Source organism: Silurus meridionalis, chromosome 20 (assembly GCF_014805685.1).
Source record: "Silurus meridionalis isolate SWU-2019-XX chromosome 20, ASM1480568v1, whole genome shotgun sequence".
In the NCBI taxonomy this organism is placed as follows: Eukaryota; Metazoa; Chordata; class Actinopteri; order Siluriformes; family Siluridae; genus Silurus; species Silurus meridionalis.
In genome coordinates this window covers 1960291-1986526 of record NC_060903.1, presented here as the reverse complement: position 1 = coordinate 1986526, position 26236 = coordinate 1960291, and the positions used below count along the sequence as shown (strand labels likewise).

Sequence of the window (26236 nt, the reverse complement as noted above, 5' to 3'; positions counted from 1 at the left end):
TGACTGCTAATGTGCCCCCCAAACATCTCGTTAATTCTTCTACTGCTGAAATTCGCAAGCCATTGAGCAGCAGTGAGAACTTCATCAAGAGGACACTGTGAAAATTTCCTTCAGGAATTCAATATAACAACTTAGAATTAGACAAATTTTAATACACAATACAGACAAAAGTATTGGGACACCTGACTGTTCCATCCAAATGTGATTGTTCCCCCGAACACAAAATTGGAGGCACACAATTGTATTGTATTTGAGTAGCATGAAATTGTCCCTTCACTTGAACTAGAATACACAAACCTGTTCCAGCGAGACAATGTCCCTGTGCACAAAGCCAGCTCTATGAAGATCTAGTTTACATGGGTTAGAAGTGTGTGGAAGATCTTGAGTGGCCTGCTATAGAGCTCTGACCTCAACCCTATTGAACACTTTTGGAATGAATGTGTACACTGACTGCACCCCAAACCTCCACATCTCACCTCCATCATTACCTGACTTTACTAACACCCATGTGTCTGAATAAGCACAAATCTTCATAAGCACACTCCAAAATCTAGTGAAACATCTTCCCAGAGGAGTGAAGGTTATTATAACTGTAAAATGACACTAAATGTGGAATGATGAAAAAGCACAAACTTGTAGTCGGTGATCTACAAATCTTTGGGGATATAGTGTTGTACCATGGTGAAGCTTCATCATGGTGTGAATCAGAACCTATTCTGTTTTAAGCATGCTCCTGTCGACATCTGTCTCGACTGCGCTGTGTTGGTCAGTTGCACACTATATTTACTTTGAATCCCTTCAGAAGATACAAATTTTAATGAATGATTGAAAGAATATATTTGAACGATTGAAAGAAATCTCTTCATCCTTCAATTCTCTTGTGTGTTTTTAGTAATCTGGGCCATTAGGCTCGTTATAGCGGGCTATAAAATAATAACCAAACTAAAACATTACCTTAAAAAAAGAATAATTATAAATCACAAAAGTTAATGATAAAATAATGATTTTTCATGATTTTGTGTTGTATGTCATCCACGCTAATGTTAATGTTTATTTATTCATGTTTATTATTGTGATGAAATTTTCTTGTTTTAAGAAATTATAATGTACATTTTATACACATGTCTGCCAAAAGAGTTTAGACACCTAGTGTTTATTTGTATTTGTTTCAATGGAACAAACTCAGTAATGTAATGGTTCGAAGATTTTCCTTTGACCAGACAAATATATAAATGTCCAGATCCTCCACTTTATTCTCATTCAAAATTCCTCCCTTAGCATGAATAACAGCTTTACACACTCTTACAGTTTATTTCTCCAGACATTCTGCTGTAATACTTTGCCCTGCCTCGTGTAATACCTGCCAAAGATGTTCTTCACTAGTATTTCTCTCTTGTGATCCAGTTCATCCCAGAGCAGTTCAGTAGGATTTAGGTGGAGTGAATGGGCAGGTCATAAGATAAGATGAGATAAACCTTTATTTGTCCCACAGTGGGGAAATACCATGATAGATTTCACTCCAGACGTCTGTTGGCTCTCTGAATAACACGTACAGAACTCGGACGTACGCTTCGGCTCATCGTCTTGTTGTACGGTGAAGTCGGTTCCAATGAGCCGCTGTCCAGATGGAATTGCATGGTGCTGAAGAATGGAATGGGTGCCATGTTGGGTTTTTTACTTTTCTTTCCGCTTCAACTTTCCCTGCTACAAAACTATCTCAAACCTTTAAGGTATCATCTTCTCAACTGTTCTCCATCTTACAAACTTTCTTTTCTTAGAGATGAAAAAACATGTGCCAAATCAAACATGCAGATCATGAATACGGACCCCTAATGGGAGAAGCCGAAAGAAAGCGATGAAGTTCTGTCCACAGAACTTTCTTCCAGTCTTTCACTCTCTAATTCTTGCATGTTGTTGTCTTTTACCGAGTTTGTTACATAGAAACAATGGGAATTTTCATGTGTCTCAAAAACCATGACAGACTGTTTTTTCACACTGTATATGTATTTTAAATATATGAATATGAGGTTAAACAATAAAGTGAAACTCAGGATTTAAGACCGAATTGTTAGCATGTTGTTCATCAGTAGTTAATGATGCCAAGCCGTATTGCACATAATAATTCATAACTAATGTTTTATTCCTTAAAATAAAATGATTACAACAAAATGGTGGTATTTTATGGGAGAGCATTTTTTTCTTTGGTGGGAATAAACAGAGATCTGGCAAACAAACAAAACAAACAACAATAAAAAAAACCCCGAAAAAACCTGTGTTGTGTAATATTGTAGGGAGAAAAGCCGTCACATGGCCGGTCTGGATAAAAATAAAATAATGGATTTACTTAATTTCTGAATGTAAATTAAACCACCTCTGAACAGTGTTTGATAATAGCACTGTCAACGAGTCAAATCTTTGTTTTGAAGCAAGTTCTTCTATCGATTCATCTTTGGACAAATAGTGCGATTAAGAATCAAACTTGCACATGGTAGGAATAATTTTTGCAGGCTATAAAGTTTTTAATATAATGAAGGACTTCTTCTGAAATAGCAGCCATAACTAAATCTGGAATTCCAGGCAATAATAATCTATAATCATGGCTGTTTTTTTACGCTATCAATCCACTCCAGATAATTGGAGACTTTGGTGTAGATGCCCAGTTTGTCTTCTTGGCCACAGCCCTCGCCCCAGGATACGAGGCCGATGAGGAACCACGTGTTTCGGTAGAGCGTCATCATGGGGCCGCCGCTGTCGCCACTGCACGCATCCTTGATGCTTCCGATGTTGCCGGCGCACAGCACGTTCTCCGTCACGTTGCTGAACATGTGCCGCGTACACTCCGAGTGCTCCACCAGTGGTACATTGATGTGTTTGAGATCAGAGCTGTATTTCAAAGTCCCTTCTTTCTCCTTGCCCCAGCCTGTCACCACCGTCATCGTGCCGTTGAGATGGAGCACACGCTCGGCCAGGTCTTTACTCGGCAGACACGCAGGGACGATGTACGTGTTGAACGTTACGGGCGACGCCAAACGCAGCATGGCTATATCGTTATCAGCTGTTCGTCTGTTGAATTGTGGGTGGGGGATAGTTTTCACTACAGAAATGGTGACCTCGGATCCTTCGAACTTGAAACGTTTGTAGTCACCTGAAGGGGTAAAAAATAAAACATGTACTAGTTGCCAAGATGATAGCAAAGCTTTCACATTCAAACTACAACCCTAATTTCAGTTGGGAAACTGTGTCAAATGTAAATAAAAACAGAACGCAACGATTTACAAATCTCATAGACCCATATTTTATACACAATAGAACCTAGAAAACATATCAAATGTTTAAACTGCGGAAATAAAATTTTATTTGGAATTGGGGTTGTGGGTGCCAACAGTATATTCCCCAAATTAAATGCCAGTGTCATGTGTACTAGCCAGGCAGCAATGTTTTTCAGTAAACAGTAACCTTAAAAACTCATTACATTCTTCTCATTTTGTGGGACAATGGATGCTAACTAGAAATGTCAGTGATTGAAGTACAGTACAGCAGGTAGCGTGGAGAAGCCCCATGGGAAGTTAACTGTAATGCAGCAAAAAAATAAGTGGCTGTATATCATTTATAGGTATCAGCCAGCTGCCATAATCTCATAATCTACAAAGGAATTAGCAACCTGACCCGAAATGGACTACAGCAATGTTATTAGAATTCTAAATTGGCTTTGCTTGTTTATAACATTGTTATAAATAGAAACCCGTCTCTGTATGACTCCATTTATTCCCTTCATTATTAAAAAGTGACAAAAAACAGAACCCGAAACGAACCCAGTCTGACACTGAAACGGATGAATCCCTGCAAACAGTGAGCAGCCGTGAGCACCCAGACTTCATCAAGCAAGACGCCACCGCAGTGAAACTCGCTTGCGGCATTTAAGATAAGAGCCTGAGAAGGAAACACGTGAAAAATGGTAAAAGCATTGAATCAATGCATGATATCAAATTCGTTTCTCTGTTTCAATGTTCTTTTTACACATGCCACTGTCCGCTTCATAACAGAGCCTGAAACACTGATGGGATGTCGTTGAGGCAAGCTGCATGACCTGGGTAGTAATAAATAGGGGTTCACTCGACCCCTTGCCTGATGTTCACTAAATGGTTGTACAAGTCGAGTGAAATGGAAGCTTGTTGTTATAATTTAATCTTTTTCTGGAGGCACCCCATGAGGTGCTTTATTGATCCAACCACTCCACGTTGCAAATTCTATTTCAAATTTTACTACACTGATCAAAGACCTTGAAGACCTGCTCGGATTCTTCTGCAAAGGTAAAGTAAGTGGAAGAGAAATGGCTCTGAGCTTCACAAGGTGTTCTCGTCTTCCTGAGAGGAGGGTAGTGATGTATTCCATTGGTAATGTTTTTGGGAAAATTAAATTGCGTAATGTGAGGTGGCACCGGGTGAGGAATCCATGACAAGTAGGTCTCCTGAGAACCATTAAGGTAGAGCAAGGTGTGGTTTTACCCAATGAGGTGCTACCTGGAAGTGGAGCAAAAGGGGATGTTGAAACTGGAACTAGGGCTAAAGGCAACTGTCTGGAAATCTCTTGGAGGAAAGTCACAGAATAACTTCCTTGAGACAAATTAGGGCTGACAAATAGAACAAATAAACTTCAAGCAATGTAACAAAGCAACAGGGCAACTTAATACACATGCAAGGAGCCTAGCAGACAGAGGGAAAACAAAACGTTCAAGTTCAAGATCACTGTTTATTACTCAAACCTGCCAAGGACTCTCTCCCCTTTTGCCAACTTCACCACCAAAAAGCCAAGGTTTTAGGCCTTCGAAGGACTTTGTGTTGTAGGTGTTGTAGGCCGACTTAGCGATTAAAATCTGTCCACAGGAATGTTGACCTGGAAATCAGAGATGAACAAACCAAAATTTACACTTGTAAAGGTCAAATAACACCAATATAGAGATGCAGAATGCATCTGCGCTTGACTACAGCAAGACAATCACTTAGTTCTCACTTTTTGGAACACACTGTTTGAAGTCCTCATGGAGTGTGTATCCATCAGTACAGCTGCAGTAGCGTCCCGCGTTGTCTTTCCTCTCGTGGCAGTTGTGATCACAGCCTCCGTTGTCCACCGAGCAGTTTGCATGTGTGCTGTCTGAAGGACAAATCAGTCTCAGAGTACAGTTTTAAAGGACAAAACAACCAAACTGTCAATCTTCTGTAATTCAAACTCACCAATGTGACAGTGTTTTCCTTCAAAACCAGGGTTACAGGAGCAATAATAGCTCTGGATTTGATCCACACAAACTCCATTTATGCAGGGATTTGGGACGCACTGGTCTCCATCTAAAGATTAATACACAAAAGCATTAATACACAAAGACTGTGCATAGTTTTGATGACACATCAATTGACCTTAAATACAACCATACACTTACCTGTATACCTTGTCCAGAACTGTAGCTGTAAGAGGAGAAGAAAAGACATTATCATCACAAACTATGAGAAGAAGTATACGAGTAAGAGTATGGGAGGAAAGAAATGACTAACCGTGGCCTCTCTGGTCTGGTAGATCTCTCTGGCTTCCTCGAAGTCACACCTCTCTTCTATACACTCTCGCTCCATAGATGCAGGCTTGAGTTCCTCCAGGAAGGTGTAGGCCCTTTTGGAGCGCAGGAGCATTTGTGCTTTTAGACTGCTGGAAAAAACTGATCCATAGACTTCAAATTAACAACTGATTCTTTTTTTTTTTGGTGATTATAAATCCATAATGTGGATATTTTTCACATTTTGGCCAAAAGGACCATTTACCATTTCTAGCAATTATTGGCTATAGGTCTATGGGAATTATTTTATTAATAATGAAACAAAAATGATGTAACTAATAATTTGGATATTATTTGTCTTCGCTGTAGCTTTGGAGGTGGAATTTGAGCTGAATGTTTGGTTAACGTGACTCATCATATCACATCGTATCACATACGCTATTGATCATTTTACACACAGCCACGATTTTAATTTTGCCGTATTGCATTGTTGGAATATTGCCAGCGAAAAATGTTCCATTTGGCAAGTCGGAAATCTTTTTATATTCACTCACGAATTCAATTTTTTGTACTTTTTTTTTTTTCCACAACATGCGACCTGATTGGTTTAGAAGTTTGAAAAAAAAATGCTTAAAAACACGAAGAGGGTCAGTCTGGAGCTACATAACGATTCATGAGCTACTCTTTAATCATTCAGATTATTCAAATCATACCTGAAATACAGACAACAGAGGAAGTCCAGAGAAAAAACAAGACCGGACAGAGGAGAAGCGTTCTCACCATCGTTTCTGTCAACATAACAACACCAAACTCTCATGATTAAATATTATATTAGTAATAATAATAAAAGACCATAAAAAAAACCGAAAAAAAACAGAACGTTCCAGAAACAGAGTGGGACTTCACTTTAAAAACAGAAAGTAAATACGCATTACCAAATTGCAGATCTGACTCTGTTTCCTCCTCAAAGAAGATCTACAAGGAGCAATATATGTGTCAGAAATTGAAGCAAACGTTTTTAAACATGTCCCTTTTCTTCAGGATCTAGTAAACTGTATATAAGCACATAACAGCAAAACACACAGAGACAACCTATTCACGAAACATCTAGATCCAAATAAACAATAAGCCATTTTACTTACATGTTGAAAAATACAGAGCAGGGATAATGGAGGTTCTGTTTAAATTGTGTTAATGACTGACTAATGTGCTCCTGCCCTCTAACCTCTGGACAGCAGGAATTCAGAAATCCAAACCACTGGATCTTCTAATGTAACTAATGGTGTTAGAGTTTATTTTCTAAATAGAAAATATAAAAAAAGAACATTTCTTTTAGTCTAATGGTATTTATTTGTTTGACTTAGACTCAACTTTGCGTTTATTTATTTATTTTATTTTTACAGGTTAGTAAATGGCTAAATAGAGATTTTAAGCTTTAAAATGCTACCTAGCAACAGTGTCCATCAGAATAAAAGTGAAAAAAAAAAATGCAGAGCTCTTGGATTTTCAATGTATGATGGGCCAGATTGCTGATTCTATTGAATATTGTTCTGTTATCATTTCCATAGTAAAACCCAACACTGTACAGACAAAAGGATTGGCAACACCTAACATTTACAACTATATTAGTTTTTTTTCCCCAAAGTTTGAGCACAATGTTGGAAGCACACAATTGTACAGGACGTCTTTGGATGTGGTAGCAGTACATTTTGCCTTCAATTGAACTAAGAGACCCGAATCTGTTCCAGCTCCATGATTTGCTTTACACGGGCTGGAATTGTGTGGAAGATCTTGAAAGTGTCCTGCTAGAGAGCTTTGACTTCAACACTATTAAATGCCGCAGGAGCACCGCAGTCCTTCTCACCTCACCTACATCAGTACCTGATTTACTAACGACCTTGTAGTGGAATCTTACAAATCTCCACAAAATCTAGCAGACTTAGCAGAAGAGTGGAGGTTAACGGTAAATTACGACTAAATGTGGAATGGGATGTTCAGAAAACACCAATTTTATGAAGTGTATGTAAAATGTATGTTGAAACAACAAACGAAACTGTTTTACTGCAGATTTTATAACAACCACTACAAAGTGTAGTGTTTTCTTGACAATCACGAGTAGATTTATGGTGATTAGCAAAGTTTCGCTAGTTTTCAGGAAAAAAAAATAATTTGAAAGCTAAAAGAAATGCCAGCTTTGCTTTATAGTTCTATTGGTAATTAGCTTACTGGTAAAGAAATTGACCTTTGAACCAGAAAGTCACAAGTTTAAATCCCAAGCTGCCACTGTTGGGCCCTTGAGAAAGGCCCTTAACCCTCAGCTGCTCTGGAGTTGCTCTGGATAAGGGCTTCTGCCAAATGCCAAAAATGTAATGATAGAAATTTTGAGAAAGAAAGAAAATAATGAGGCTGTGTATCGGTTTTATAGTGTAGCTGATCTCTTCAACTTACTTGTTCATTAATGTACTAGAAATGAATAAAAATAGAAATAAATCTATACATATTCATTAATATAAATACATATTTGATATTTTAAATATAATCATTGGTAAAGTGGTGTAGTATAAGTATAATGAAATCTAATAAAATTTCAGGGCATAAATCAAAATCTTGACATTCTAGCTACAGAAACTTAAACGTAATGAATAATCACAATGGGAGTTGCAGTTATTAGTAACCGCAACTCCCATTGTGATTATTCATTACGTTTAAGTTTCTGTAGCTAGAATGTCAAGATTTTGATTTATAACCAGTCCTCCATCCAAACAGAACTTTAGCAAAGATCACAGTTTGGAGAACGTGTGCATATGACATAAGTTTCTTTACATTATGTATGTGAACAATGCCTTTTCATAGGCGTGTGCAGAAAATAAGCCATCCTGGGCCTAAAGGTGTGGAAATGAGGACAAATATCAGTGCTAGACATTAATGTTTTATTATACTCTTTGTCAGTTAGATTTATTTCACACATTAGCATGTCCCACATATTTCATTCATTATGACTGAGCAAGAATAGAGAGCTCTCGGGTTCCACGGCCGAGCGGAGAGAGCGTGAGGTGTGGTCAGCCCCCGGAGGCTCTACTGGCCCTGAGAGTGACCTCTCAAGGCCTTGCTCAGAAGCTAAAATACTTCCCAAAAGATTCCTCTGCATTTGTGTTTCTAGGCCACTTGAGATTGATCCACGATGGTTGCAATACCACACGACATGTCAGTGTAAACAATTGAAATAAATCCACATTGTCGTACAATTTGTCATGAAAAAGCGGCTGGGAAAATGAATTGGGTCATCGACAATCGAGTCCACATCAGCGCTCGTCCCAAATGGATGGCTTTATGGTTTATGGTGTCTTATCCTTACATCAGTGAATCTCTGAAACCTAAGAATGGAGATGGGAAGGGCTGAGAACAATTTATCCTTATTTTACTTATCATTGTGCAGAACGTGTTGTCGAGTGCCAGCAAGGTTTTAAGAGAAAAAAGCCCTATTTATTTTGTATCGGGTACAAACGCGTATCGCATCTAAGCCTTCGCCAGCTCTGTTTACAGGCCCGCAGGGAAAAAAAACATATTGCACAAAAGTGTTTTTAGGCAAGGCTTATAAATTGATCGGACTGCTGCTTACACGGTTTACTCTGTACGCAATTCATCCAGATGACGGCTCTAGACGTCGCACCAGTCGTAAGTATATTTGAACTTTGCATTATACATCATTGACACTGAAATCATAAAACTCATTGTGATATTGTAGCTTATAAGGAACGCGTGGAAACAACGTCAACATCAACAACAAAAAATAGCTATAAACAATGTTCCTTTCAAACAATAAAACAACGGAACAGGTAAGGAATGATTATATCGTAAAATAATCGAACGATGACAAGGAGTTGTTCGGCCCGACATGAAGCCTGGATTTTACTCTATTTTATACTGAAGCAATTTGTCACTGATTACAGAATTCTGTTTATTAAAAAGCGACATGGCATTCTTTTTATTCATGGCATAGTTTTTTTTCAGTGACGGTTTTCTTGAAGAAGAAAAATTTCAGCTTGAGAATGCAAAACATTACAGATTTGTCTTTCGAATTTCCTGCGCTTATTTTTTTTGACACATTTGTTTTGACACATTCAATCGGTACAATTTCTCCTTACAATAAACATTAAATAATTAAATAATAATTATTATGGTATTTATTTATTTATTTTAAGGCAGGGGTCACCAGCCTTTTTAAAACTGAGAGCTACTTCTTGGGTACCATTAATGTAAAGGGCTACCAGTTTGATACACACAGTTTTCAGTTTGATCTGAAATAACAAATTTGCTCAATTTACCTTTTATCATATGTTATTATTAATAATTAATTATATTTATCTATGTGAAGACACTGATCATGTTAATGATTTTTCATAATAAGTATCAACAATGATTTAACAAAGTAGGAAACAGCTATTTTTAGAAAAGGCACACGGGCTACTCATGTGGTCCACGGGCACCACGTTGGTGACCCCTGTGTTAAGGCATCTGCAGTGCAAGTTTGTTATTGTTATTATGGAAAGATTATATTTTAAAATAAGGACATTAATTAAGTTAAAACTAAATTAATTAATAAAAAAAAAATTCACTGTCAAAACTGTTGTTATTGAACTGAATCAGCACCTTTTGGATTATCACTGTTGTGTTTTTGAGAATAAACCTTGAATTGTAAAGCCGGATTAAAAGAAATGAATGATATGGTTTATGTTTTGTACATTTTTGGTTACATCGTAACACCACGTTCGGGACTTGCGAATCTTTTAACTACAGCATTTACATGTCTGTTTTCTTCCAGATGATAAAGGTGTTTTTCGGTTTGCTGGCTTCCTCAGCCCTGTCAAAAGGAATGTTCATCCATAACAATACAGATAAAGAGAATTTCAAACCTCCTCCACCTGGGTCACATGACAGTCCCATTCCCCCTGAATTCTGGGATAGTAGTGGTTATGCTCCACTGCCAGACAACAACCCCATACCACAAAACATGATGGGTGATGGCCTTCCACAGATACGCGATGGCTTTTTATTGCAATACGACATGACCGTTCCAACAAACAACTACCCAGTTCTGCCAAAAGGTTACCCCTTGCCACCAAACATTCCGGGTAATCTTCAGAATTCCCGCACGTTCGACATGACAGATCTGACCTACTGCAATATGATCTTGGAAGCACCTGTGCCCCCTACTGCAGATCAAGTACCCTGGTTCTGCACCTGCTCTTTGTGCAACACAGCTAATGGTGCTCCAAAGGGTGAGAGAGGAGACAGAGGTCTACCAGGTAATTTTGCAATATACATATTCCTGTGGCGGGCTTTTTAATTTCAATTTTGTCCAACACAAGAAAATGAGTTGGATCAGGTGGGTTACTATTAATAGATTCCCAGAATCTGGAAACAAGGACTGAAATCAAGATGTTTACTAGGATTTCTTCGGGATCTACAGATTTGTATTGTTATATTGTTAATTTTTTGTCTGCTGTCCTTTGCTTTTAATATCTTATACCAGGATACCCTGGGAGTCCAGGAAGTAGGGGTCTAAGTGGCCCCCGAGGTCTACCAGGTTTCACAGGTCCACCAGGATTTAAGGGTAAATACACAAACCCTATTATTCTTTTGGAAAATCACTGGTCATGGGTTCATTTGATTATCTGTGAAACATTTTACAAACACAATCATTGTCAAGGCTTTGACTTTCAAAACCTTCTCTACTTTTGTTAATAGGGCAGAAAGGTGATGAAGGTATAAAAGGGAATGATGGACCAGTGGGCCCAATGGGAAGAATTGGCGAGCGTGGCTTCAAGGGTTAGTACGCCTTCCAGTAGTAGATAAATTTACTGCTATATTAACATCTGCAGACATTTTCATGCTTTTTTTTGTTCTGTAGGTGATAAAGGAGACATGGGCATATATGGGAGTCCAGGGGAACCAGGACCTCCTGGACCACCTGGGGATTGCTCTCCATTGTGTTCTTCTATGAATGGACCTCCAGGAGAAGTTGGATTACCCGGAGCAGTTGGCCCTAGAGGCCTTCCAGGAAGCTCAGGAGAGCCTGGGCCAAAAGGCGAAAAGGGAGATAAGGGTGAACTGGGTATGCCTGGAGTTCCAGGCCTTACTGGGCTGAAAGGAAATCAAGGTGAGCAAGGTGTGTGCAATTGCAAGGATGGGCAAAAAGGTGCAGATGGAATTACTGGGCCTCTTGGTCCAAAGGGTGAAAAGGGGGATGTTGGTCCTCGTGGGCTTGAAGGGGTAAGTGGTCCAAAAGGTGAAAAAGGACAAGAAGGAATGACAGGTTTTCCTGGCCCCTGCTCTCCTGCGATCCAATCAGGGTTTTCAGCAAGACTGGCTATAAGTTCCCCAAGTCCAGATGCACCTGTGCCTTTCAGCCTAGTCATTTATAATGTACAGTTTCACTACAACCCAACTACAGGTATCTACAGGGCTCCCGTCAATGGCACATACAGCTTCAGCTACAATTTGTGCGCCTTAAACAAAGTGCTCAAAGTGGGGCTTTTCCAAAACTTCATCCCAATCGTGAAAAGCACTGGGCCTATAAACCTTGGTATGGTCTCTCAAGAAGTGATTCTACACCTCAACATGGGTGATCAAGTGTGGATCCAGGTCAAGGACACAAACAGTAATGGTATGTGTGTCAACAGCGAGAGCAGTAGCACCTTCTCTGGCGTTCTGCTTTACCCAGACAACTGCGACGTACCCTTTTCCCGAGAAATACCTGACCCGATTACTGGCACATTTAGCTGGGGTACACTGGAGGCACCAGAACCATAGTGGTTCAAACACCAGACTACAAAGATCTGTAGTATGTCTGTTGAGACATTTCATCTGCTTTGACTACTTCTCTTACAGGAGGTCAAAACTTCAGCAGTATAGCAGTTCATTTTGAAAGATCATTTATTTGACCAATTTGGGTTTTGGGGTTTGACACTATAGTTACCACCGAAATATATATATATATATATATATATATATATATATATATATATATATATATATATATATATATATATATATATACAGTATATATAGCCAGAGATATCTGGGTATGATTTAATTCTGAAAATTGTAACAGAATTTAAATATGAAATATGGAAATGATTATGAACTATTAAGGATATTAAATAAATATTCATATTGAAAACCTTGAAAAAGGGAGTACATCAGAGGATAGTGTTTCACAGAAATGTATACTTTAACATAGGCATGAACAATTGCACAATGGGCCATTGCTAATCTTATCTGATTGACTGTATTTCTTTGTGATCTGCCTGAAAGAATGATCTGAAATGCTACCAGCTGCTGAATCACAGTCCGAGCTGGTCATACTATTAGACCATCTTTGCCGGCTGATAATTTATTTTCCAGCTTAATTTTTACTTGAATAAATCAATTAATAAACATCTGAGATTTTCTTATTGCTTCACTGTTGTAATATTTCCTTAATAATAATGATAATAATAATTAGCATTTGTAGAAATGCTATGCAAAAATTGCTTAAACCTAGCAAAGATGGACTACCAGTCTGACTAGATCACTTTGTGGTTTGTCAGCTTGTATGTACAGCAAGTCAGTCATTCAGTCCTTCATAAAGTCTTTCCTTAATACATGGTTCCCTTAAGAACCTGGACGAGAACGTATTGTAAGGTTCCTTCCAAGGAACTCATTCAGTTACAGATGTTTCTTTTCTATATTTTGGGAATGTGTTCTGTCCTTAATTAGTACTTTTAAACATGGATGTATACTATTTTCTTGTTTTCTCTTCATTTGTCATTAATGGGATGAAAGACAGAGTTAAATCTCAATAGGAACCAAAAATAGTTCATGTAAAATGCATAATCACTATAACAGTCATAGACCAAATAAGTTCATTTAAATACTGACAATAACTATAATAACGTTTACTGATATATACTTGTGACATAACCATGCAGAATCGTCATAGTTATATTATTGGTTATATTCTCTTGGTTTATGGTGTGTAACCTTCAGATTTATAGCATTAAATATTGTAATAATCAAAATCTTGGAATCCACAATGATGAATTTTGGTCAAAATAATAAAAACAGTAATTATGAACAAAAAACAAATCCTGAGATCTCTTGTCTTTATTGAACGTTACTGTAATAAATAAGTATAATGGTCATTTCTCACTGACACAATGACATAAATCTTACAGTTATGTCTTGTATGTCTGCATCTAATACATCTGCAGTCTTGCAGACACTGAAAATGTTTACTAAAAGCTCTAAAATCACTGAAGCAACGACTTTTTCAAAATTACGACTCAACATGAAACGACTGACAAACAATCAAAACCAAGAGCCAACGTTTCTTTATAATACAGGATCAAGGTGACTCATCAGGATATTTCAGATGTTCATCATCTCGCTCCAATCGTCTCCAGGTGGCTGGCCGTAATGTCCAGATTTGAACTGGTTCCTCTAAAGGTTTCTCAAGGCTCCCCAGCAGAAATATTTCCTTCTTCTTCATCCTCTTTCATGCCCTTCAAGAAAGAGCGCTTGAAGTCTTCAAACACCATCTCGTCATCCTCACTGAGATATAGAGGACCAGATTATAGCCAATTGTACAAGGGAAATGAGACACCCTGAAGAGACAGGGTTTATATATTCTTGCAACACAAGGATAAACACTGACCTTTCTTTCACTTCAGGAAGCAAGAGTGGAAACCAAAGTAGTTCAGATGATTGAATACACAATCTTATGCATTACATACAGTATGAAGAATGATGCCAAGAAACCATAAATTCCTACAAATCCCTGTCCTGTAGACTTTCGTTGAATAACTTCCTCACAAAGTTTTGACACTGGAGACTCCTTCCAAAAATGTTCAATAACGTTTTAAACAGTACACCTTAACAACAATGGAACTGTAATGAATGGCGATTTTGAGTCTGGTTCCTCTCACAGTTCCTATACTCATCACCACATGCATACAAGATACCTGTTTCAGGCTTCGGGTGCATCAGCTGGAACGGCAACTCCAACCCAATCTCACTGATGATGAAAAACAAAAGTTTCACTTTCTTATATACAGTATAGGCACATTAGTAAAAGACGCTTCAAAACTACAGCAGAACTCACCTGGACCCCATCAGCCTGAAAAATACAGAAAAATTATCATTAAGACAAATATGACTTGTTATAGAATTAGTATGTGCTGTGTTTCGCATATATATCCATCCTTCATGGACTTATTTTGAAGTGTTTTTTCGAAAAAGGTCTGCAAAAAATAGAAATAGAAATAGAAGGAACACCATCCACAAGTTGTGACTGCATAACTATTCATCTACTGCTCTTATCCTCACTCTAGCTACAGCTACTCTGAAACCCCTAAATTAGTTCTGCTACTTCCAGTTACTAACAAACATCTTGAATTAGTTGATTAGAGATCATTGCTAGTTCCTGTTGGTTCTTGGAAGGAGCCTGAGTTTGTTGGAAAACATGCAAACACCATTATGAAGTCCAAAGAATAAGGAAGAAACTCATAAGAAATCAAGAGACTGAGGTCATGTTCCACTGATGTTAGGAAGCTGGGGTTAGAGTGCAGGGTCAGCCATGATACAGCACCCCTGGAGCACAGAGAGTTAAGGGGCTTGCTCAAGGGGCCCAAAAGAAGAGACTTGGTGATACCAGGGCTTCAACCACCAACCTTTGGTTCATTTATCCAGAGCCTTAACCACTGAGATACCACTTCTCCTAGGCCTTACTTATAATGTCAGCTGGTTTCACGTGACCTAATGTTTCACAGCACATGAGGGTAAATTCTATGTGAAGAAATAATGTTGCAAACTTTATTTATTTTTCCTCTCACTGAAATGTTTTGGGTGTATTTGAAGGGCATGGAATCCCAGGGAAGTCCATTTCAGTCACTGGTTGTTACATTACATAATGTTGAATAGTCCAAGAGGGTGAATATTTATGCAAATCACTAAATGCATGCTGGTCATGAGACTATAATATAGAAACATACTGACCCTCCTATGATGAGCTTCACTGAGATTCTATAGGACACCAGGATCCCCAGAACTTCCTTTAGGACTCCTTCTTTAATTCTGTGCCATACAGCAGATATCCCATAAGGACACAAGAACACATTTCAGACACACAAACTTAAACTCGTAATCGCAACTATAAAGCTCACATGCTAGTCGAGGCCAGATTTGTGTCTTCATGCTTCAGCTTTCCATCCAGGGCAATTCCTCGCCTTTCCTTGTTGTTGGCCAAAAGGGGGCAGAGTGTATACACCTTTTCCATCTTGCCACCTGGACCCAAGGTGTCTCTGGATTAAGACAGGTTATATAAGAATCGTTGTCATGTGTATAGGGTCACACACTAGTTAGTGTGTCTTTGCTGGGTTTATGTACCTACCCAGAATCCTCTATGGCCACTGACTTCATGTAGTTGTCGTTGGAGTAAAGAACAACGTTAGCAATTTGATCCACTGCAAAACACCCAACCAGAAACAGGATCAATTTATTTTAAGGTCTATTTCCTTTAAAAACATTTAAAAGGGTTGGTTTTGGTTTTCCTCTCACCAGAAAGAACAATGTTTTTCACATTCTTGTTGGACTCGTTGTTGATGTTGACTCGTACTTTTATCGGCTCTCCGTGATAATACGTCTGCAAGAAAAGTGGTCTATTCATTTAGCATGAATATCATTCAACCTGTGACTACTAAGTTTAAACAATGCAATGTACTTCCGCAGGACTATAATAACTAGCTTGGGTTGCCAGGTTTGCATAAAACAACTGTTTAAAAAATTGACTAAAAACAGACAAATTGACAGTAAAAGGAACCAAATATTCAGTCAGTAGTGCTTTTACTTGCTAATACATTGACAGCAGTGGGAGTTTCTCAACAGTCGATGAAACTATAAATGAAAAATTTACTTCCTCATTCTTTAAAAAACACTTTCAAAATTGCCAAATAGCTGTGGTATTTAGAGGACATGTTTTTGTTGGCAGTTGCTTGCTGTACAGTTCGGTTTTCAGTGGTGTCCTACCTGAATCAATTTACCTCTTAATAACATCATTGTAATTCTGAAGGTTCGAGGCAGATTCCTTTGACCCCGGCAACACCTGATAACTTTCTTTTGGCTTCTCCCATTAGGGGTCGCCATAGCGGATTACCCGCATGTTTGATGTGGCACATGTTTTTACGCTGGATGCCCTTCCTAACGCAACCCTCCCCATTTATCCGGGCTTGGGACCAGCACTAAGAGTGCAACCCTAATGGCTGGGGTTGGTTCCCTGACCAGGGATCGAACCCAGGCCGCAGCGGTGAGAGCGCTGCATCCTAACCGCTAGACCACCAGGGAGCGACCCCAGCAACACCTGATGTAACGGCTAAAATATGATTGGATAGAAACTCTGATCAAAACTTGCAGTCACCTCAATTTGATTATCATCTCATAGCAGTGTGTCCTGTAAATTCCACAGCAATTAAAAGTTGTCAATAAAACAAGCTCCTGTTCTCATTAAAGCAGCATGTCATTCACTCACCATTCACTTGGTTTTCTTTTAAAAATGAAACCCTAACCCTAACCCTAACCCCAAAAACTGCATAAACACCTTTATCCTGAAGACTTCTCTGTGCTGAAGAACCTAAAATAAGAGCTTTACCTCTGACTGGAGAGTGAATACATTTCTCACAGTGAGTAACCCACCTGCTTCTGCAGGCTCGCGTCCACGTGCAGGGGTTTGTCAGACATCAGGAAGTCACGAGTGACAGAGACCGAAGGTGCAGGACCGGGTTTCTGCGAAGCGTACTGGACCTTACGAATCATCAGACGCACTGTACTCCTGCACATAAAAACAAACCTGATGAACAATTAACGTCTGCTAACTAAACAAACCAGTAGCATGTGTTTATACGTGACAGTTCAAGATGCAAGATAAAGATTCTTTGGCATGCGCCGGCACATTCTGTGTTTTTAATAACGGGATTAAAAAAGATCTTTCTGCTGATATGTTGTGTGCTGACCTCTTCTGGACTTTAGCATCCAGGCTCTCGGCACTGAAGGCCTTCACCTCGAACTCTACAGCACAGTGCTGTGGAAAATGATCAAGCAGAGGTGGAGGTGAGCTACAGCAGTATATATACTGCACTTTAGAGTTCTGCATCCAAATATTAACTTCCCTTTAAGCTATCAGAAGCAGAACGTCAGATGTCCTCACCTTGCCCACGTCGGTAGAAGCTGGCTGCAGTCCCACAGAGCAGGGCAGATTATCAGGGAACTAAAACAGAGCCACCAGAGTGAAAATACATATGAACGTACAAGGGCATGGGGATATAGAGTAGGGTGTCAGGATCAGGTGGGTGTGGATGTGGGTGGGGGTGGTGTAATCACTAAAGCATTACCTTTCCTTACATTGTGTAAATTGATGTAGTTAGTCTACATAATATGTATACCATACTGTAGAGTGCTAAAGTGGTCTCACATAGTATTACTGTGGATTTTGCAGAACAGAACAGCACATAACAGAGCCACCGCAGTATATTTATACTATTTATTATTATAGTGTATCAATACACACTTGTAGATAATTCAGATTAAAAAAAGAGTGTGGTGTGAACTCACTTCAAAGAAAAAGGGGTATGCGTTGTAACCCAGTTTGCGTAGCAGTTTTTCCTGCACCTTGGTGAGAGTGCACTGCTCCTTGTCCTGCAGAGGAGGGTAGATCTGCCGGGTGGAGAGGTAAATGTCTCTCCGGAAGGCTATACCGATCACGTCCATGTCGTCTCGGCCGTAGCGGAACGTACAGGACAGAGTGACGTACACTACAGAGAGATTCATAGTTACGAACAATCTCAGTGATCAGCAGGAGGATATTTCTGACACTGTGCATTGTGCTGATTCTCTGCGGAACAATCCATCGGACTCTGTTGCGTGCCACCAGGCACTGCTTAGTCCAATAGTTCATCAGTGTTTGCTTCAAATGCATCTTTTATACACCTGATCGCCGAAGCGAATAGGAAATGGAATGAAAAAAATCCGTCTTGCTAATTTGGTTATTCAGAATGACAGCTGTTTTTGATATAATGTAAAATATAATGATCTTTCAATGACCTTTTTTGCCTTTCAGAAGCTCGGGGTCGATTAGAACAACGCCGTCTGTTAGAAAGAGAGACGTGTTATGTTTCAACAGGGGATAAAGCAGTCAATGGCCAAACAAAAGCTAAATTCTTACCCACTGGATCCACCGAATCGACATGATCGACAAAATCTCGTCTTCCCATATACACGGCCACCTTGGCGATAAACACACACAAAAACAATTTGCAGTCATATTAAAGTACTAAAATGCCACTTTACTGCGTTCTTTACTAGCAACGAGTTCTGCAGGTCGTTCACTGACTCACCGACTTGTCTTTGCACGCTTTCTTGAAGATGACATACTTGGGACTCATTGTGGCCAATCAGTGACGTCTGATGAAGAAATAGAGGAGATTATAGCATCATACATACGTATTTATACAAAGCGTGTAGTTTCAGTTGTGTCGCAATCTGTGATGCACAGATCTGCTATTCCAAATGTTTTTTTGCAACCAACAAACAGTAACGCGTTACAATTAAATACATAAATTGCATTACATTATGCATTAAAAAAATTATAAAGAAAGAAAGAAAGAAAGAAAGAAAGAAAGAAAGAAAGAAAGAAAGAAAGAAAGAAAGAAAGAAAGAACGAACGAACGAACGAATGAAAAAACGAAAGTAAGAAAGAAAGAAAAAAAAATTAAGACCACATTATAGCTGTTTCATGTAATTATTGCATAATTAAAATCAAGAGTAAAATTTATAGTAAATTAGTAAATAGTAAATTAATAGTAAAATTATGCAGGTTATGCAGACACCTAACGAAGCCATTGGGGACTTTTATTTCTGAAATTTACATCCACTGAACCATAATAAAATGTGTTTTTGAATGTGGAAAATATTTATATTTGTCTTGAGTGAATCAGTGGTGCATTCAGATGTCGACTTTGAATGAGTTTGAATGTCGATACGATTAATATTCGATCATGAAAAGACTTTTAATAACATAATAACCACCTAAAACCAATAACGACGACTGCGTAGCTTTCGATGCATCGGTTTTTAAAGATAAAATAACTCTAGCTTAAATATACCAGGATCAATTTTTATCAAGCGTCCTCCAATGTTACGGATCAGATTGTGAACGTATATCAATTATCGTTATATACTTTAAGCATAAAACAGATTATATTATAACTTTATTATACCTTTATATTAGAATTTGCAATGACAATATGACATATGAAATTTCTGCATGCTTGATGATATCCCATAATCTAATAATTCCACTTCTATGCATAATACGATATGGGTGTGGGGTGATGCTCGTACCTGGTGAAGCTGATCCTGCTGAAGTGTGAGACAGTGATAGAGACACAAAGCCTTCATATAGTGTACAAGGCTGCTATTTGTATCCTGGGTTATTGCTCAGCTAATCAGGTTAATTCCCCCCGTAACACACACACACACACACACACACACACACACACACACACACACACACACACACACACACACACATAAACACACCCAGCAGTGCGCCTCCTGTAGGTGTTGCTCCTGGCCTGAGCGGATTGGGTCTGTTCATCTTGGTCAGCACTGGGTGAGATTAATGGCCGCTCGCTGTGGTGTTATGAGCAGAACAGAGTCACGCTTTCGAGGCTTGTTATGAGACTGAGGCACGTGTTGATCACATCACGCCTGATCCTGATCCGAAATTCAAACACGAATTTGCAAAATAGTACTAGAGGCATGATGTTCCTGTCATGTACACATGTGTTCTACCATTCTGTTATAGGAAATGAATCAACAGCATGTCCTGGAGTGCTTTAATTATCTATACTACAGCAATTTGCACACATTTAGACGAGTTATTACATTAGTTTACAATAATTTGTATGCGTTTTTATACATCATATGGACAAAAGTATTAGCACATTATATATATGTTGTTCGTCCTCAAACTGTAACCACAAAATTGTAGCCACACGATTGTGTAGGACGTCTATCGATGAGGCAGAATGACATTTTATCCTTCACTTGAACTAGGAGATCCAAACCTGTTCCAGCATGACAATGAGCCTGTGCACGAAGCCAGCTCCATGAAGATCTGCTTTAAATGCATCTCCAAAACTGCAGCTCTTGTGAGATGTTCCTGGTCTGCAGTGGTCAGTATCTATCAAAAGTGACCCAAGGAAGGAACAGTGGTGAACCGGCGACAGGGTCGTGGGCACCCGAGACTTGTTGATGAATGTGGGGAGCAAAAGCTGTACGAGCTACTGTAGCTCAAACTGCTGAAGAAGTTCATGCTGTTAATGCTCCATAGGTCAGGACTGTTTTGGCAGCAAAATGGGGACCAAAAGTTTGGACACACCTTCTCATTCAAAGAGTTTTCTTTATTTTCATGACTATGAAAATTGTAGAGTCACACTGAAGGCATCAAGGGCTATTTGACCAAGAAGGAGAGTGATGGGGTGCTGCGCCAGATGACCTGGCCTCCACAGTCACCGGACCTGAACCCAATCGAGATGGTTTAGGGGTGAGCTGGACCGCAGAGTGAAGGCAAAAGGGCCAACAAGTGCCAAGCATCTCTCAGGGAACTACTTCAAGACTGTTGGAAGACCATTTCAGGTGACTACCTCTTGAAGCTCATCAAGAGAATGCCAAGAGTGTGCAAAGCAGTAATCAAAGCAAAAGGTGGCTACTTTGAAGAACCTAGAATATGACATTTTTCAGTTGTTTCACACTTTTTTGTTATGTATATAATTCCATATATAATTCCACATGTGTTAATTCATAGTTTTGATGCCTTCAGTGTTAATCTACAATTTTATAGTCATGAAAATGACAGGTGGGTTAGTCATAAGTTATTAGTAGTAACAGCAGGAACACTTATTATATTGATCCCTCCTGTGTTCACTTTCTCAGGTGGTATTAGTCAGGTGGTATAACAGCGGGACAGTGCAGCGTCTCTCCTCCCTCATTCACCTGTAATCCTCTAATCCTGTGTGTAATCCTGCACTGTTCGTGTCAGCACAGTAACCCTGTGAGCAGAGACAGATTGCCTACACACACACACACACACACACACACACACACACACACACACACACACACTCCCAGAGTGTAATCGTCATCTCAGTGAAGATTAGATTACAACCAGCCAGGAACACTAACAGCTTTTAAAAGGTCCTGTTTATGATAACGAGAAGTTACACAAATACTCTCTTATTCAGGATTATTCATTTTGGTCAAATGAAATGTTAGACGTGTTTTAGATGTGCAGTATATATCATTTTTGTGCTCCTTTTATTGACATAATCATTTACAGAGAAAACATCTTAGAAGAGAAACAGGCTCTAAATCCAGCAGTTATAATTCCCTATAGCGCCAAAAGTTAGTGGACACCTGGGCATAAGATTATCACATCCCATTTCACATTTTGTCTCAATTTTACTCTTATATTGAAGCTCCAACCTTCTTGGAAGTTGTTCCACTATAGTTTGTGTAGATATGTGTGTGATTCATTTATCCACAAGGGTGTAAAAAGGTGAGAATGTCAAGTACTGATGTAGGTGAGGAAGTGAGGAGGCGTGGGGTGCAGTCAGTGTTCACACTCATCCCAATAGTCTTCAATAGGGGTGGATCTCCATAGCAGGAGATCTTCTACACACTTCCATCCTATGTAAAGCATTTTCACAGAGCTGGATTTGTGCACAGGGGCATTGTCATGCTGGAACAGGTTTGGTTCTCGTAGTTCTCGAAGTGAAAGGAACATTTTATACCACAGCATCCAAAGTCATTGTATACAGTTGTGTGAATCAAACATTTTGGGGAGGAACCACATATAGCTGGAAAATCCCAATTTTTTTTTACATATAGGGGAAGCCAATTGAAAATTATTTCTCCACACCATTCCTCAGAGATCTCCCGGGTTTATGTTGCCCTGTACCGTGTATTTTGAGTCAGATTTGTGTGCAGAGACGTGGACAGTAAGAACTTCATGTTACTCAGTGATCTGGTCTGTAAAATTCAGCTTTATTGAACCCAAGGAACACTTCACCAAGCACACAACTAGTCTAAACAAAAAAAAACACAATACAGATTAATCATACTCATCAAATGATGTAATATCTTTATCATTAAAAAATCTAATTCCACATTAATCATATTTGAGTCATATTTAAAAAAAAAATATGTAGAAAAAGGGCGAGTTAAAACGAACAACCGAGTAACAACACTGCATGCAGAAAAAGCTCTGAGGTCTAAACGTAAGCCCTCGCCGTCTCTGACTCGGACACGGGTTTGTGGATCTTTGCTGCTTGATTGCTGGGGTAGTATCTGCTGGGGCAAAAACACAACAGCACACAGTTAGAGGAACAGGAATAATGTGTGTGTGTGTGTGTGTGTGTGTGTGTGTGTGTGTGTGTGTGTGTGTGTGTGTGTGTGTGTGTGTGTGTGTGTGTGTGTGTGTGTGTGTGTGTGTGTGTGTGTGTGTGTGTGTGTGTGTTTCAGCATCTTACCCCTTGGGTCGTCCTGAAGATGTGTCTTTGCAGGCGCAACAGAGCAGACCTCCGCCCAGAATGGAGAGACAAGCTCCACCCCATCCCATGTACACTCCTGCCCCTAACTCAAATCTACACACGCACACACAGACACACACACACACACACACACACGCACGCACACGCACACGCACACGCACACACATGCACACCCACCAAAGTGAATGAGATTAAAGAAGATACAATGGAGATAGATAGATAGATAGATAGATAGATAGATAGATAGATAGATAGATAGATAGATAGATAGATAGATAAAACAGGAAGAGAAAGTCTGAATGTGAACAAGAAAGAAAGAAAGAAAGAAAGAAAGAAAGAAAGAAAGAAGCACCCATGCATCTAGATTTACAGGTAACAGGAAAAACTGAAGATCAACACACACAATGAGGACTAAAATTAAAAAAAGAATTAGTGTAGTGTGGAAGAATTGTGAGAAAAGAAAAAAGATGGGAAAGAAAAAAAAGGGAGATACAGAGATAGAAAGACGGGTAGAAGATGATCATTAGTTCTCACTTAATGCCTCCACTGAAAGGGTCTTTAAACTCTTCCACGACGCGCGCCGCGTACCACGAGATGGCCGTCATCGTACAAAGACCTGACAATAAACAACACTTTATAAATGTGTGTCTGAGAATAACAACAAATCTGTATGTTTTAAACGATTTGGATAAAAGAATGTTGTTTATATTATTAAATTCTAGCTACACACTGGACCACAAGGCAATAACAAGCCTTCACGTTTTTAATCTCCTGCTTTTTTTTGTTTTAGGATGTTTATCTGGTATGTTTTCTATCCTGATGGCCTGATGATTCACCTGAACTCGTCATCAAATCATTGGCTTCTCTCCAAGAACTGTCTAACCTGCACCTGCATCTGTCTGAACTCTCATTATAATAATGATACTTTTATATTTATGGCATTTGGCAGACACCACTTATCCAGAGCGACTTATAACTGAGCGGTTGAGGGTTAGGGGCCTTGCTCAAGGGCCCGGCAGTGGCAGCTTGGCGGTGCTGGGTTTTGAATTTGTGATTCAGCGTTCAATGCCTTAACCATTAAGCTACCACCAGTTAGTGTCTTACACTAATACACACCATCATCCATCTCAGATCATTTATATTCTCTGCAGTGTGAATAAATAAAAGCCACACTAGGAATGATGGACTCACCTGCCAGGATGAAGAGGATGCCCCCAGCGACGCTCCTCTTAGCCTTCACCTGATCGCTGGCGCTCCCAATTGTAATGCACTTGAGGCCCAGGATGGACACAATCATGGAGGTAAGTCCTAAGAGGAGGGCGACGATCATCAGAGCACGACATGCCTGTAAGAAGCCTGGACAGAAGAGCAGGTAAATTTTAATGCACTACAAACCCAACAAGCCTCCCATTACCGATTCTCAATTACCAGTTCTCTTTACTGGTATTTCTACTAATGGTTTTAATAATTAATAAGTTTCAATTTAAAATAGAAAATGAATGAGTGTACATTAAATGTGGTGTTTTCCAGGAACGTATTCATTTCTGACATATTTAAACCAGTTCTAGCTGATTCACAACCCTTTAGAACAAAATCACTATCAGAGATCACCAGCACACATCACCAGATCCTTGTAGAACCTTTGATTTCCTTTAGAAAATCAATTACATTTACAGCATTCGGCAGACGCCCCTTATCCAGAGCCGAGTTAAGGGCCTTGGGGTTGAGGGCCTTCCTCAGGTGCCCCAGGACAGGGATCTTGGTGGAGCTGGGATTTGAACTCATGACCTTTGGATCCAAAGACTAACACCTTAACCACTAAGCACCAATCATCAAACGTTGCTCTGGTCCCATTTGAAGAATTCGAAATCAGAACCCGTTATAAACCATCACGCCACTGTCGAATTCTCAAACCTGATTGGTCAGAATGATATATTAAAAACATGACCAGCTCCATTTTCTTCCTTTTCTCCAGAGAATACAAAAAGCTAGTGAGGGACTTTATTGCTGCTATAACATAAATATGTAGAGGAACTAATAGCGACATTCTGCAACATTACAATAAAATGGAAAAAAGGATAATTTTTTTGATAAAACGGAAAAGTAATAATCGATATATTGCTGAAGAATAAACGGAATACACTACAATATACTATAGTATATAACATATTTACAAAATAGTATATAATGTTATACGGTATCATTTATAGTTAGTAACAGTATATTATGGCACTTATATAATCAGTTGATTATTTTCCTACAACTGCACAACACAGCGCTTTATTCCTTAATTCCTACTAGGAATGACCAGGAATACACAATACCAGGCATAAATACAAGATGCAGTGGATACTGGAATATTTTTAAGTAGTGCATTTTTATAGATTTTTTAAATAAATAAACAAACTCAATAAAACATGAATATGAATTGTCGGAAAGCTGGAAAGCGACTACTGGTGTAGAAAAATGGCGGGTTTTGTCTTCTCGCCAGATATTTATCATGCGACTTTGACACCAAAATGGCGTCCAGAAACCAAACGTCTGCCAGAGAGTGAACCTTGAACATCTCACGGTTAATTCACTGCTAGATTTAATCGACAAGTTATTCTTTGGAATGTTTAAAAAAAAACTCTTATCTAATCATTTAAATACTGTATACTAAGCGATACGTTCTAGTGGAGGCCATGCTGAACCGTGTTGAAGACCTGCTCACCTGGCAAGGCCAGCAGGGACTCGAAGTCTCGGCACTCGGCGATCCCGGTGCTGCCTTCGGCACATGCGTGCCACAGGTTCTCGTACTGCCGGCTTGAGATGATGATGCTACCGGAGAAAGACGAAACTTTCCAGTAGTCGTTGGCCAGAGATGCGCCTGTTACCAACCAAGACGCGATGCCTAGCAAGAACCCGGTCACTTCCATTCCCGTCGACATTTTCACCCTGAGTTTTCTTACAAAAGCAGTCTTATAAAGCTTTAAAATGGTCCTTTCCTTCTTCTCCTTCCTGTCCTGCTGATTACCAAGAGTGGAATAATTTCTAGTAAACAGCCGGA

At 39.3% G+C, this 26236-nt stretch overlaps 4 protein-coding genes across 7 annotated transcripts; 1 reads left to right on the top strand and 3 right to left on the bottom strand.

The window, feature by feature from the left end:
- Nucleotides 1-2119: 2119 nt before the first annotated feature.
- LOC124403429 (vitamin K-dependent protein C-like) lies at nucleotides 2120-6744 on the bottom strand. Of its 2 annotated transcripts, XM_046877167.1 has the most exons (10): nucleotides 6685-6744; nucleotides 6478-6517; nucleotides 6256-6330; nucleotides 5547-5704; nucleotides 5435-5459; nucleotides 5232-5342; nucleotides 5011-5151; nucleotides 4763-4893; nucleotides 3813-3930; nucleotides 2120-3145 (listed from the first exon to the last, which is right to left on the bottom strand). In XM_046877167.1, the coding sequence occupies exons 3-10, from the start codon at nucleotides 6323-6325 to the stop codon at nucleotides 2595-2597; spliced, it is 1305 nt and encodes a 434-aa protein (XP_046733123.1). In that variant the 5' UTR covers nucleotides 6326-6330; nucleotides 6478-6517; nucleotides 6685-6744; the 3' UTR covers nucleotides 2120-2594. The 2 variants fall into 2 exon arrangements, with proteins under 2 accessions (XP_046733123.1, XP_046733122.1); XM_046877166.1 differs by lacking the exon at nucleotides 6685-6744 and having other exon boundaries at nucleotides 6478-6667.
- Nucleotides 6745-10364: 3620 nt separating this feature from the next.
- On the top strand, nucleotides 10365-12355 carry LOC124403374 (complement C1q and tumor necrosis factor-related protein 9-like). The gene is made up of 4 exons (XM_046877093.1): nucleotides 10365-10848; nucleotides 11076-11156; nucleotides 11291-11371; nucleotides 11454-12355. Exons 1-4 carry the CDS (start codon nucleotides 10365-10367, stop codon nucleotides 12353-12355), a joined length of 1548 nt encoding a protein of 515 aa, XP_046733049.1.
- A 1317-nt stretch (nucleotides 12356-13672) lies between these two features.
- saga (S-antigen; retina and pineal gland (arrestin) a) lies at nucleotides 13673-20086 on the bottom strand. Of its 2 annotated transcripts, XM_046877168.1 has the most exons (16): nucleotides 19976-20086; nucleotides 18970-19036; nucleotides 18798-18858; nucleotides 18677-18721; nucleotides 18188-18387; nucleotides 17784-17843; nucleotides 17590-17657; nucleotides 17273-17408; nucleotides 16142-16226; nucleotides 15975-16047; nucleotides 15748-15885; nucleotides 15581-15658; nucleotides 14688-14702; nucleotides 14548-14600; nucleotides 14241-14250; nucleotides 13673-14137 (listed from the first exon to the last, which is right to left on the bottom strand). In XM_046877168.1, the coding sequence occupies exons 2-16, from the start codon at nucleotides 19015-19017 to the stop codon at nucleotides 14038-14040; spliced, it is 1170 nt and encodes a 389-aa protein (XP_046733124.1). In that variant the 5' UTR covers nucleotides 19018-19036; nucleotides 19976-20086; the 3' UTR covers nucleotides 13673-14037. The 2 variants fall into 2 exon arrangements, with proteins under 2 accessions (XP_046733124.1, XP_046733125.1); XM_046877169.1 differs by lacking the exons at nucleotides 18970-19036; nucleotides 19976-20086 and having other exon boundaries at nucleotides 18188-18389; nucleotides 18678-18721.
- A 2574-nt stretch (nucleotides 20087-22660) lies between these two features.
- cldn15la (claudin 15-like a) lies at nucleotides 22661-26212 on the bottom strand. 2 transcript variants are annotated; one of them, XM_046875851.1, is made up of 5 exons: nucleotides 25901-26212; nucleotides 24379-24543; nucleotides 23722-23803; nucleotides 23167-23280; nucleotides 22661-22987 (listed from the first exon to the last, which is right to left on the bottom strand). In XM_046875851.1, the coding sequence occupies exons 1-5, from the start codon at nucleotides 26115-26117 to the stop codon at nucleotides 22909-22911; spliced, it is 657 nt and encodes a 218-aa protein (XP_046731807.1). In that variant the 5' UTR covers nucleotides 26118-26212; the 3' UTR covers nucleotides 22661-22908. The 2 variants fall into 2 exon arrangements, with proteins under 2 accessions (XP_046731807.1, XP_046731808.1); XM_046875852.1 differs by having other exon boundaries at nucleotides 22661-22984; nucleotides 25901-26207.
- Nucleotides 26213-26236: the final 24 nt, after the last annotated feature.